The sequence below is a fragment of the Strix uralensis genome, chromosome 4, assembly GCF_047716275.1.
Source record: "Strix uralensis isolate ZFMK-TIS-50842 chromosome 4, bStrUra1, whole genome shotgun sequence".
Classification (NCBI taxonomy): domain Eukaryota; kingdom Metazoa; phylum Chordata; class Aves; order Strigiformes; family Strigidae; genus Strix; species Strix uralensis.
Window position 1 is genome coordinate 11,052,007 of NC_133975.1, and position 12,035 is coordinate 11,064,041.

Here is a 12,035-nt window from a genome sequence, read left to right on the forward strand (position 1 = left end):
CTCTGATGATGATGTGAATGGTAAGGCCACAAGAGTTTATAGCAAGCAGTATGTTACAGCAGTATGAGATCCTGCAGTGAAATAGAAAAGAGAAAGAAAGGAGAAGATACTATTCTTCTAAGGATTACTAAAAATTTTTGTGGATTTTGAAGGGGAGAGGGAACGTTTGTGGCCAAGGCTGGAAAATAAAGATAAACTATGGAGAGATAGCTTTTCTCTTCAGTTGTGTATATATGTATTTTTTTTTCTTCTGTGTGTTTTCCATCTTGAAGAAATTGTAGATATTATAGGGCATTCTTTCCTAACTTTTAAAAAAGCAGTACAAAATAAGAGAGCTGTTTTTTAACTATTTAGAAAGTTACTTAAAGTTTCAAGGACACTTTCAATTACCAAGAAAAGATGCCCCAAACTGAAATAATAATAATTTTTAATAGCCATTAAAAAGCAATACAAACTTAAAACTGAAAATCACATGTCCTTCCAGTCTTTCACTCAGTTGAGTGTCAAGGTGCAAGCACTGGAGTACGTGTTTGGGAAATGGTCACCTACTTGGTTTTACACAAATGTTAGCTGCCTTGAGGTGATTTGTGATCAAAGGTGAGAAGTTTAGGGTAGATAAGCACATAAATGTCAACATTTCACTAGAAGACTAATTGTCCTTGAAAATTTGATGTAAAATACTAGTAGAGATGGTGAGGAGTTCTTACCTAGCTTATTGGAAACACTCAACATCTTTTTGGCTCAGTGGAAGTCAAAAGTGATTGGCAGGGGAATTTTTCAGAGTCATCTGACTGACAAAATACAGAATTTTAATTTTAATTTACTTATCTCCAGTTATTGCAGCAACCTAAAGTATATGAGGTGTTGTTTTCATTTTAAGTGTTTTCGGGTCAGTTTTAAGGTACCTGCTTTCTCACATATACCAACTGATTGACTGCATCTAAGAAGGACTGTTAGAAGTAGTGTAGCTACTCACAGCAGGAAGTACTTTGTCCACTTAATACTAGTGGGATCAAGTTCCAGGACAGGGGTTAAAAGGCCTGGGGTGAATTTCATGGTGGGGAGGAAACATCTGTGAGAAAGTAACAGCTGGTTTCTTTAGATTTTCCTCTCTCGTGCTATCTGTTGTTAATAAGATGATAAAAGTAGCTAACTTTTCAAGTATGTGAAGCTCAGAGATTTCTAATACCATGAAACTTAAGTAATACTTATTTTTCTCTTTCTTATTGCAGTCAGCAACTGTTTCTGATGGAGGTAAGATGAAGCTTGTTTTTACTCTTATAATGATAAAGAATCAATTTTCAACATTAAGCAACATAATATGTGGTAAATAAGGTGATATTACAAGATGTGAGTCCAAAGTGGTGCAGAACTTTGTGACTTCTTTGGGAACTGTGCCAATGAAAATATTGCAGGATTATGTTCACATACTTTCACTGATTTATTTGCATCAATTTTTTTGTGGCACATCTCTCTATATATGCACGTTTTTATTATAACTAGGCTTCTTCATTCATAATAATAAAGAGGCAGAGCTGGTAGACTTTCATATAATTGGATGGTAGATAAAATCTTGTTCTCTGTTTTACTGTCCTTTACATACCTTGTTTGCTTTTGAAGAGATATGCTTTAGCTCCTAAGTTGTAAGTTGTGTTGGTGCATTTATTGAGGTTGAAATTTCTTTACAGTGTGATGCATTTTGAGAAGGGGGTAAGTAATTTGATATTTGTAAAATCCCAGCATGGAGCTTTTGCAGTTCTGGAGTACTTCTAAGTAAGCTCCTCTTTATGTCACCTAAGCTTGTTTGTTTTGATTTTAACATGGCTTTAATGTTTTAAAGGACATCCACTCATTGTTAAACATTGCAATATGATTTCTCTGAACCTTTGAAGTTAATGGAAACAGTTTAAGTATGCTTCCTTAATGGAATAAAGGAATTTGTATAGTTTAGGGTATACAAGAGATGGCTTTTCTCACTTGTCTTGCTTGGCAGGAGCTGGTTCACTTGATCCTGCAGAGAAACTCACTTACATACATATTACTACGTTTGCTATTCTTTGACAACAGTAGAAGACAATTTTATTAAACAAAAAGGGGACAAACTGTGTTGCTCTAATTAGTGCATTGAAATTGAAGAAATATTTTGAATAGTAAGGATAATTTTTTATATTACATGCAAACATATTATTTTTTGCAAATATTTGCAAATGTATTTTATATTACATGCAAATGTAAATGCAAAATTAGCAATCACGTCCTAATTTCTGCTTCCTTGCAAAACTAAAACTTGAGAGAAACATTACTGTTTTGGTCCTTTTGACAGCCATTTTCCAATGGCTGGCTGACTTTTGTCAGGTATTTTCCTTCTCTACTGCACACACAGCCTACTGCTGTAAGAGTACTTCTGTCTAGATGAGAAGATAGACTCTATATTGTATCTGTCTTGTCTGCAAAGTGACAAAAGAAGGAAACAGAAAATAATTGTCTATTCTGCTTTCTATTTCTAAAATGAAGCCTATGTTTTTGTGGGAAAAATATGTATTTTTTCCCCCAGATGTTACCTGTTTGATATAGAAATCAACACAAAGCACAGACTTTTTTTTGTTTGTGCATGTAGTTGAATTAAGTTACAGGTCCTGCGGGGCAAAAAATTTGATTGATCTTTTTTAGCTAAAGTGGAATGTACTTGTATCTTCTCTCCATGTGGGTTCTTGTTCAATGTTAGTGAAAATTATTTTACTTCTGTTGCATATCCAAACTTGGAGATCACTGTGATAGTACTCACGTGATAGTCATGTCAAGCTTTTTATGCTTCCAGCTGAAAATTTGTTTTAAAGATCTGACTTATTTTCAGTTCTTCCAATGTCACATTTGTATTTCATTCCAATTCTGTAGGTAATTGTGTTTTCACAGTTAATTCTATAGAGTTCTGTGAAGTCATGATATCTAAGGGCTGTGTAGGCTCCAGGGGTGAAGGAACAGTAGGTTATATGCATTTTTCTGCTGAGTTTTATGACCTATTTTTCAGGAAGTGCTGAAGATTTAACATGGACTCTCTCTTCATTGTTAAATGCTACTTAAGAGGGGGGGTGTAATTTATGTGAAAAGTGATAGTCGAGCGATACTGAGTAATATTGAATCAATACTTAAATACCTAGAAAGTGGATTGGAATAATAAGAACCACAAAGACTAACCAGAAAAAGTGAAATGAAATAAAATCCCAAATAATTTCATTTAGAGCTTCATTGAGTAAAAAGCTCTGATTCATGTCTGAATTACATTTTCAGGCTTTCACTTCTATTGAATATGTCACAGCATTGAAAATCTTCCTATCTTCACTAATCTCACTAATTCATTAATAGATCCAGAGATTTACACATTTTAGGGCATGTCTAGATTAGAGAAATTTCCATTAGTGTAACCATTAGTATAGCAGTGAGTACTTCCCTTCCTAGACGAAATCTTAGTATTAGTATTTGTACATATAACTAGATGCTATAAATACTGTTGCGAAGCTTTAGTCTGGAAAGGGAAATTTACATGTAAAAAGTAAATATTATGTATTTATATACATCGCTGCAGTATAGTAAGAGGCATGACAGCTCTCTGTACATTTTCTTTCCAAGGTCAATGAAGCCACATGTCATATGGTTTTTATTACGTTAGAGCCAGACACTGGAATCCATCTAACCCTTGTTGCATTTATTTTACGTGGTAACTCAGGTTGTGCAAGGCTGGGATGTTCTCATCAGCCAAAACTGTGCACTTGGGCTTTGCAAGATAGGTAACATGTAAAAGATATAGGTACTCGAATTAGTGTTGTTTCCAGAGATGCCAACCAGTAGCAACTCTTAACTGTAATTGATTTGCTTAATGAATTGCAGACAATCAGAATGCAAACTGTAATACTGCTTAGATGCCAGATCACTGCTATAGATCAGTTAATCTGCAGCACCTATGCTCTAGTAATAGCAGAAATGATTTTATGTTACTACAGCGACCTGTAATGAGCAGATTTCTCCTACTTCCCATCTCAGAAACTGTCCCTTCCTGCTGACTGTAGGAGTAGTGAGAGTGCATACACAGCGTGCAGGCTGGGGCTGATGTTTTGAGCACTGTGCCGTTTAAATCGTCACAGGGATGATCAATAGTCCCCAGCTAATGTCAGACTTTGGCTATTGATACCTAGACGGCACTTTACAAAGAGCAAACCTTAAGGTCAAAGGACATATAGTAGAAGTATATCACCATTCATCTCCCAGACAGACAGGTGGGGAGGTATCTGAGCTATTGAGAATATCTAAGTCAGTTTTTACCAGCTCTTCCCTACAGAGACTGGTTCCAGAAAGCTGAAGTCCATTATTTCCAAATCCTTAAGCATAACAGAAACTAGATGCATGCCTTTTTTTCTAAGATCCTACTTTGCTGTGGTTTCTGATGATTTTTGGTTTTGGTGATCATTGCCTGGGAAGAATTTTCCTTTTTTCATAAGGAAAAGCGTTCTTAAAGACTTTTTTGAAAGGAATCTGATGTTTACAATAATAAATAATGTAAAGCTGGATTTTTAAAAGTAACTAAAGCAGGTAGAGCAAAAACTCCGCAATGAAGTCCAAAATAAAACAAACCACTGTTTACGGTATAAATACAGATGGATTATTTCCTCTAACAGGTGTATGACTTATTTGTCAGTTGTGTTGGCAGTGTATGCTTGCTGTAGCTGTGTTCCACTGCAACATAAATAATTCAAGTTCCTTTAGCAGTAGTGGCAAAAGGTCTTTTCTTTAAATTATTTATGTAGCATTTTATAATGCTTTGTGTTAAGTATACTATTGCTTTCCTCTGCTTGAAGCCATGAGGGTAAAGAATCAATTTGTTTAGAATGGTGTTAGAGACTACCAGGAATTGCTGGGGGGAAATGCGTTAGCTCCCCTTATCCCAAAGTTGCAGAGGAACAATGTGCAGTACAGTAAGCCTAATCTGCACCCAATGGGTTCCGGGACGTTACAGCTGAGCTTGGTATGGATTCAGAAGGATGGCTTTCAGTGAATGGCTTGAAGTATTTGATTAAGTGGCACCACAGTGGTTCTTATCAGCTTTATCCAGGTAATGTATTTAGTGATTAACTGGAATATCTTAGTTATATGAATGTATGCATTCCAATGATTACAAGGAATATGTGTAGCTTCTCACAATAATAAAAAGTATTTGTACGTTGAAAAAGTATATGGATTTTGTAAACAAATGCATACAAAAATATCCTTAATTGTATTCAGACTTACTGCTTTATATGATTGAAATCAAAACTTTCAAAGCCATCTTATCCTGAATACTTTCAAGATTTTAGTTGATTAAATGCCTGCATTTTCTTACGTAATGCTGGTTTTGTAAAATAAAACCAAGACCCTCCACAGAATGTGCAAACACAAAATGTGTAAAATACTGGGTTTTGAGGATTTTTAGAAAGCATTCTGTGTCAGTTCTGTATTTGAAGAAAGTAACAAATGAAACTGAGTTTGCATAGAAAGTAGTACTTCCTTGTTAGGTATGGTGGCTCTTGAACAGAACAGAAATAAATTTAGGTCCCAGGGATTCGGGATGCTTGTGTAAGGAGCCTCCTTTTACGGGTAATGCAAGACAAGTCAGTGCTTCTACACAGTAAGGAGAAAGCAAGGCAGGCATTAGGAAACTTCACAACACTGTTAAGTTGTCCATGTACTTGAGTTGGGATTTTCGTGGTAAACTCCTCTGGCATCCTGAGATCCCCAATAGCTAGTTTTCTTTTTTAAGCATTTAACTAGAAGGAGGAGGCCACTTTGCACAACAGCCTTGCAGTTAGAACATTTGAGGGTGGGAATCAGGGCTCTAAGTTTACTCTAATGATTATCAGACAGTGCTCATTAGACAAAATACGTGACTCGGTTGGAAAGTTTCTCTATTCCTGCTTTCCAAGGTGGGCTGTGTGTACCTAAGAATGCACGAGTTGTGAGAGTCAGGAAACCTGACACTGAAGTCTTACATTGGAAACATTCCTCTGCAAGAGGAGCAGAGCAGCTTATACAGTCTTCATTTAAGTGTGACTTAGATAAATTGTGTACTAGTGTTGGTGAGGTTTTATTCTTCCCATCTGACCTTTCTTTTTCTCTGATTATACCTGCAGTAGGCTGTAACTGTTTTAATTGCAACTGTTGATCTATGTGGTAAAAGAAACTAGAATAACCAAGCCTTTTCTGGGAAACAACCTTGTTTTGTATTGTTTTCAGGTTGACAGGTACCCCAGCAGAAATCTGTACAGATTTTAAAAGCAAACTGACTGCATTTTTTGCTTTAAGGGAAAACAAAGGAGTGTCAGGTTTAAGTATGAATTCAGATAGCTCTTTCTGAAAAAATATGAAATAGCTAAATGAAATCCACCAGAACAGAGGCAGTTTACTGTGAATGAGTAATCCCTTAATGTTGCTTTAACACATTGGAGGACCTGTGCCAGTAGCTCTCAAAGTTGTTGAAAATGCAGTCTTATTTTGGTTCATTTGTTTTCATGGGACCTCCAGAGTTAGAAGCGTATCAGAGGAAGGGGAACCCAGTGTAGTTTAGAGCAAATGTAACTCTGACAAGCTGGAGAGAGTGAGCAGCTGCCAGCAATTAAAGGTAGTTAGCAGTCACCCACTGGTGTAAACACTCAGAAATTGTAATTGCAGTTTGGTGTTGCTGCCTGCCATAGGGAAATCGGAACAGCCGCCACTTGGAGGGAGGAAGGTGAAGCTGACCTGCTAATGACTGCTGTGCCTTCTGAGTCCTAAGGCACTGTGACTTGTGGCTTTAGAGTTGAACACTTTGTGTGGCCACTCCCTAATTTCCCTCTGTCAGCCAAGTAGGTTTAAAAGGTTTGGTATGTGGGATGAGTTTACCTTTCTGATTTTGCCTGAAAGGAACTAGGAAATTTTTATCACTCATCACTGGAGAACGCTGGGGATTGAACCCTCTAGGAGTGAGGCAATATCTGAAACTGTTCCAGATCTATCAAGAAGTGGGTGTCTATTTATATCCTGGACTGTAAAATAAAACATATCCATCTGCAGAGTTAAAGCAAAATACTTCAGATAATAAATTTAGATATCATTCTCTTCAGATTCACATTAGCTTCTTTCACAATAGTTTCACTGTGGTGACAGGTATTCTCTAATGAAGCTAACAGTTGACTTAGAATTGCTATTTCATATGTCTTACAGGAAAAAGTGAATAAATATTTGTTATAAGAAAAGTTGGCATTATTTGCTGAATGTTTTAATTAGCTTTTATTAATTTGATGATTAGGCAAAGAAAAATATTTATAAACCTGATGTGTTATTATGGTCTTTCAATATTATCCTTGTTGAAAATATAAAATTAAATTTTCATTCTTCCCTAATCTAATTCTGTATCTTTGTCTTATTTGTCTTATTTTTACCTTAAATAAGAGCTTTGCTTACAGACATTTGCAGTAGTTAACTGTTACGTCTTAGTAAATATTTCTGAGCTACAGAATACATTTTAAAATTAAGTTTCAGAGCTATTTTTTAATAAATTTTTCTTATTTTTGCAACTATCTTTATAACTTTTTCCTATGCTTATAACTGTCTCTGAATGGTCTTTTTTGTTCAAAGTTCATACTTCCAGGGAGGAACAGTAATGTTTTGTAACATAGAATTTGGAAAGGCAAAGCGCTTTGAAGTATATATAACAGAAAAAGAGACCTTGGGAGATCTTATAAGGCAGTAATTTTGATGTAATTACTCCTTAGTTAGTCCAGGTGATTAACTGAGGAAAATAAACAGCAATAAAAATGTTGCTGTGAAGAATAGGCCATATCTTACTGGTTGTGAATTCAGTTTTCTCTATCAGTTTACATTTATAGTAAGCTGTATATTTGCTTTTCCATTTGGCATAGAATTATTGAAGATATCATTTTATGAGGATATTATTTTCTCACATCTATGACTGCTAATTTTTTGAAGAATTTAATGTGTGCTCTTTTTTTTTTTTTTTTATCCCTTCATAGCAGAATCTCATTCAGTTTGGCATCTCTCTAGTGCGACCTCTCCTGCTCAAAGCAGGATCTGTTGTGAGATCAGACCAGGTAGCTCAGGGCTTTATTTAGCTGTGTCTTCTCAATTAATTAAACCTCAGATCACCTCTGTGAAGTGTGTATCTCAGTACAACTATACCAGTTTTACATTTGTGTAAACCAAGAGATGGAGAGAGTGGTGATCTGTAAAAGGGCGTACAACAAATAAATGACAAGTTTGTGAATAGGACCCTGTTGTGTACAGTTCTTTTACTTAAAGCAGCCATTTTTTTCACCTTTCCACTTCTGTGAACAAGTGGTCACTTTAAGAATTTTTTCATATATATTCTGTTTACTGGTATGTGACAAAGATGATCTGGGGTTAATACTTTAAATTATTAGTTACGCTGCTACACAAGGGTGTGTTTTCCTGAATTCTCTATGGGTTCTTGTTAATTTGTTTTTCAGAATACAAAAAGCACTTCTGTTTTTTCAAAATCTAAAGAATCTATTCATTTCTCAGCTTGGGGGTCCCCAGATTATTATGCTATGTTGGCTCGAGTCAGATAAAAACAGGGATCTGTTTTTATCAGAAACCGTGATAAATTGAGGATCTATGGTTCGATACTTCTGCTTGCCGTGGATGAGGAAGGCATCCATCACTAGCTCATTTTCCTTAGTATTCTTTTCCTCAGTTGACTCCTTTCCTAAATTTTCAGTATTTAATAGGAATCTTTCATGGAAAACGTCGCAGAGTCCCTGTCTCTACTGATTTAAGAATATATAAAATTTTGCTGTCTCCTATCACCAAATAGTTTTTGCCCACTTTCTGGTGAATGGAGGGTTCTTGAAGGTCTACCTTCCTTGGATAATCTTATGAAGGAGTGCAGTCCATGGTGTGAGGAGTGTGAGCAGAAAGATTATGTCTAAAATATTTTATTACGTGGAGGAAGAAAAAAGATTTCCTTTTGTGCCTGCCTTTTTTGCTTCTGGCACGGAATTGCTTTTAAGACACTATTTTATTTGCAGTGGAACAGAAGAAAATTGAGAGATGTTTGGGGTCGTTTTTTCCATGCAGGTGCTCCTAGTAAAAATGGGGAGAGATATTTGAAGCCTGCACTACTGAGCTTGAGCAGGACGTGTGATAAATCAAGTAAACAGTGCTGAAGAGTAAAAGTGAATAATACTTTATTGACAGATTTGTTGTTTGTTTTTTTTTTTAATAGAGCTGAATAGTACTGATTTAAAAGACTGCATCAGTGAAAACAGCCTCAGTAGCAATGCTAGTCTTCCCAGTGTACAGAGCTGTCGACGACTTCGAGAAAGAAGAGTTGCAAGCTGGGCTGTTTCATTTGAGCGTCTTCTTCAGGATCCTGTTGGTGTTAAGTATTTTTCGGTAAGTTTTAAGGGACAGTAAGAGGCCTTTCAAAATACCTGATACTGCTGCAGTAGTTGTAAGGACAAGAGATATGAGTTCATTTTTACACAGTTGTTATCTGAGCATCTTTCTGAGTTAAAACTGGTTCACAGTTGAATAAGAGTTCATAATACATATATTGCCATGCATTTCTAGATAGCAAAGGTTTCAGATAAAAATGGAGGCTATATTTTGCTTTGTATCTGAACTTTTAGAAAGCTTCCCCATTTTGTAAAACAATTACATTTTGTTATATTTGTAACCTTTGTACAAGAAAAGGGCAGTAGTTTTAGGAGTTTCCTAAGAATTGGTAATCTATTCACGTTTGCCTACTGAAACGTTGGAAGCCATGTAGAAGATTTTTTCAATTATATAGTGGCTTATCTTCCAGCAAAAGGTTTTTAGAAATATTTTTTTGAAGTAATGAAGGTAGCTCAAAGCACTGGTTAAAGCTGCAGCTTGCAGGGATAGTGTTGAGTATTTGCAAAGCATAAATTAAGCTTCTTCACAGCACATTTATGAAGTTGTAAAGAGCATCGTCTCTATTTTACATGTAAGGAAATTGAGGTGTATGCACCTTCGCATTGTTGCACTGAGAGTATGCTGCTGATTCTGAATATGTTACACAAGGACAGTTTGTGCTGCCCAAATAATTTTCACAAAGAGAATATAAAGAAACCTATGGTGTAGGAGATGTAGGTTATTTGAATCTGCAGTAACTCAGAAAGACTCCATTACTTGATACAAAGGATTAAAATACCAAAATGATTAATAAGTAGACTTCCATCTTAACTGGTGTGGGAACCCAAAAACACATTAACACCTGTTTGAGGAAACAGAGAAGATGAAAGGAAAATAATATATCCTGGATATTGTGTTCCCCATCTCTCCATTTTTCTCAGCAGAGTAGCCTTGGAGTTATTAGAATTTCTGCTTAGATACTGAGACTTTTCATCAGACTGAAGGAAAAATCACAATTCTGATCTGATGTTAGAGTCCACCTGCAAAATGCTGTAGTTTGTGCAGGTGCTACTGAAAGTTTAGTTGTCTTTTCTAATTACTTGTAAGCCATCAGTAAACTTACTTAGGTACACTTAAGAAATTGCTACAGTACTATAAAAGTTTGAAACTTAAAATACTTAGAAAGTAGCTAATGTCTTTTTATTAACTTTTCAGATTAAAAGGTTAAAGTTACATTTCACTTCAGGAAAAGGCAGCCTCAGATGTTCAAGAAATTTTACTTCCCCCCCATTTTATTCTAATTAGAAATTATTTTTATAAACATTGCAAAAGTGCGTGTGTTAAAGAAATACACAATTTAAAGAAAAATTAGGGAATGTTGAGATTCATTGTGTGCACCACCATTTTCTTGAGGCCCAGGAGAGATCCAGAGCCATTGCTTGGATTTGCTTGCAACCTGGCTATCATAACACTGTAGTTACAGCTTTCTGCCAGTATTCAAGAACATTGAAGCATCAGCATTTAATTCACGATTACATGGTGAGCATCTTGGTACATTTGGGATTCAGCATGCATAGGCCTTTCCTGAGGACAGCTTTGTCACAGAGCAGGAATTACTCTCTAAGAAGAAGAGATTTTGCATGTTTTGCAAATACATTTTGCATAATAGTCTGCTGATTAGAGCAGTCATCCAGGAAGTGAGACACCTGATTGCAAGTTCCCTTCTGAAGAGGTTCAAACCAACATCCCCAGCTTCCCAGCCGTGTGTGACAACTGCTAGGCTACATAATGTTCCAACTGGGGCACCACTCAGTGTTCCTGATGAAACTGAATTGTTGTACAGTCAGCTGTGCCTGGATCATGCGGCCAGAAAGAAAGCAAGCAGGAGATTGACTGTAGATTTGTAGTGAAGGCACTCAGTGGGAAAGTAGGCAGTTAGTTGGGTTCCAGTTCCTGCTCGCTAATTTGATTCTCTTTTAATCTGTAATTACATGTAAAATGCAGAAATGTCCTCTGACTACTCTCTGGAGTGTCTTTTATACATTTGGTGTCTCAGATGAGGTATCTGAAGAACTTCTAGTTAAAATTGAGGGCTTGCTAGTGGATTTAAACCCCCTGGATTGTAGTTTATCTCAATTGCTTTCTTACAGTTGGATTCCTTAAACTCTAGGTAAATCTTAAAAGCACAAGTAAAGTTAAGTTTTAATTATTTATGTGGCGATTCCTCTTAATACTGCTTTCTGTGACTGCCTTGTATGTTAAGGAAGCTTGAGTGATATCAGTGTGACACTTGAGTGAAGGTTGTGGCTTGCGGGCAGACTTAAAATAAAATTTCCAATTAAACACTGATACCTAAAGCTCTAAAGTATAAACAAGCATTGTTCCAAATACATGAGTGCCTAGATTGAGTACTGATTTAATTTCTGCCCCCCCCCCCCCCCCGTGGTTAAAATGCTTCAGGAAACGTATGCTGAGAGAATACTGAATTATACAGATTTTAATCAGGGACAGTTTGTGGTTGTACAATTTCCCAACTGAATGGGATCCCAGTCTTCATTTGGACTTTTGGATGCTATATATAAATGTCCTGACTATTGTGTGTTGTACTGGGAGAC

General features: G+C 36.2%; 1 protein-coding gene across 4 annotated transcripts in view; it reads left to right on the forward strand.

The window, feature by feature from the left end:
- RGS12 (regulator of G protein signaling 12) overlaps positions 1-12,035 on the forward strand; it is a 90,343-nt gene that overhangs the window by 45,860 nt on the left and 32,448 nt on the right. For all 4 annotated transcript variants that reach the window (XM_074865658.1, XM_074865655.1, XM_074865656.1 and 1 more), the window contains exons 4-5: positions 1,233-1,254; positions 9,269-9,438. In XM_074865658.1, coding sequence (XP_074721759.1) covers positions 1,233-1,254; positions 9,269-9,438 — 192 coding nt within the window. The remainder of the gene's footprint in view (positions 1-1,232; positions 1,255-9,268; positions 9,439-12,035) is intronic.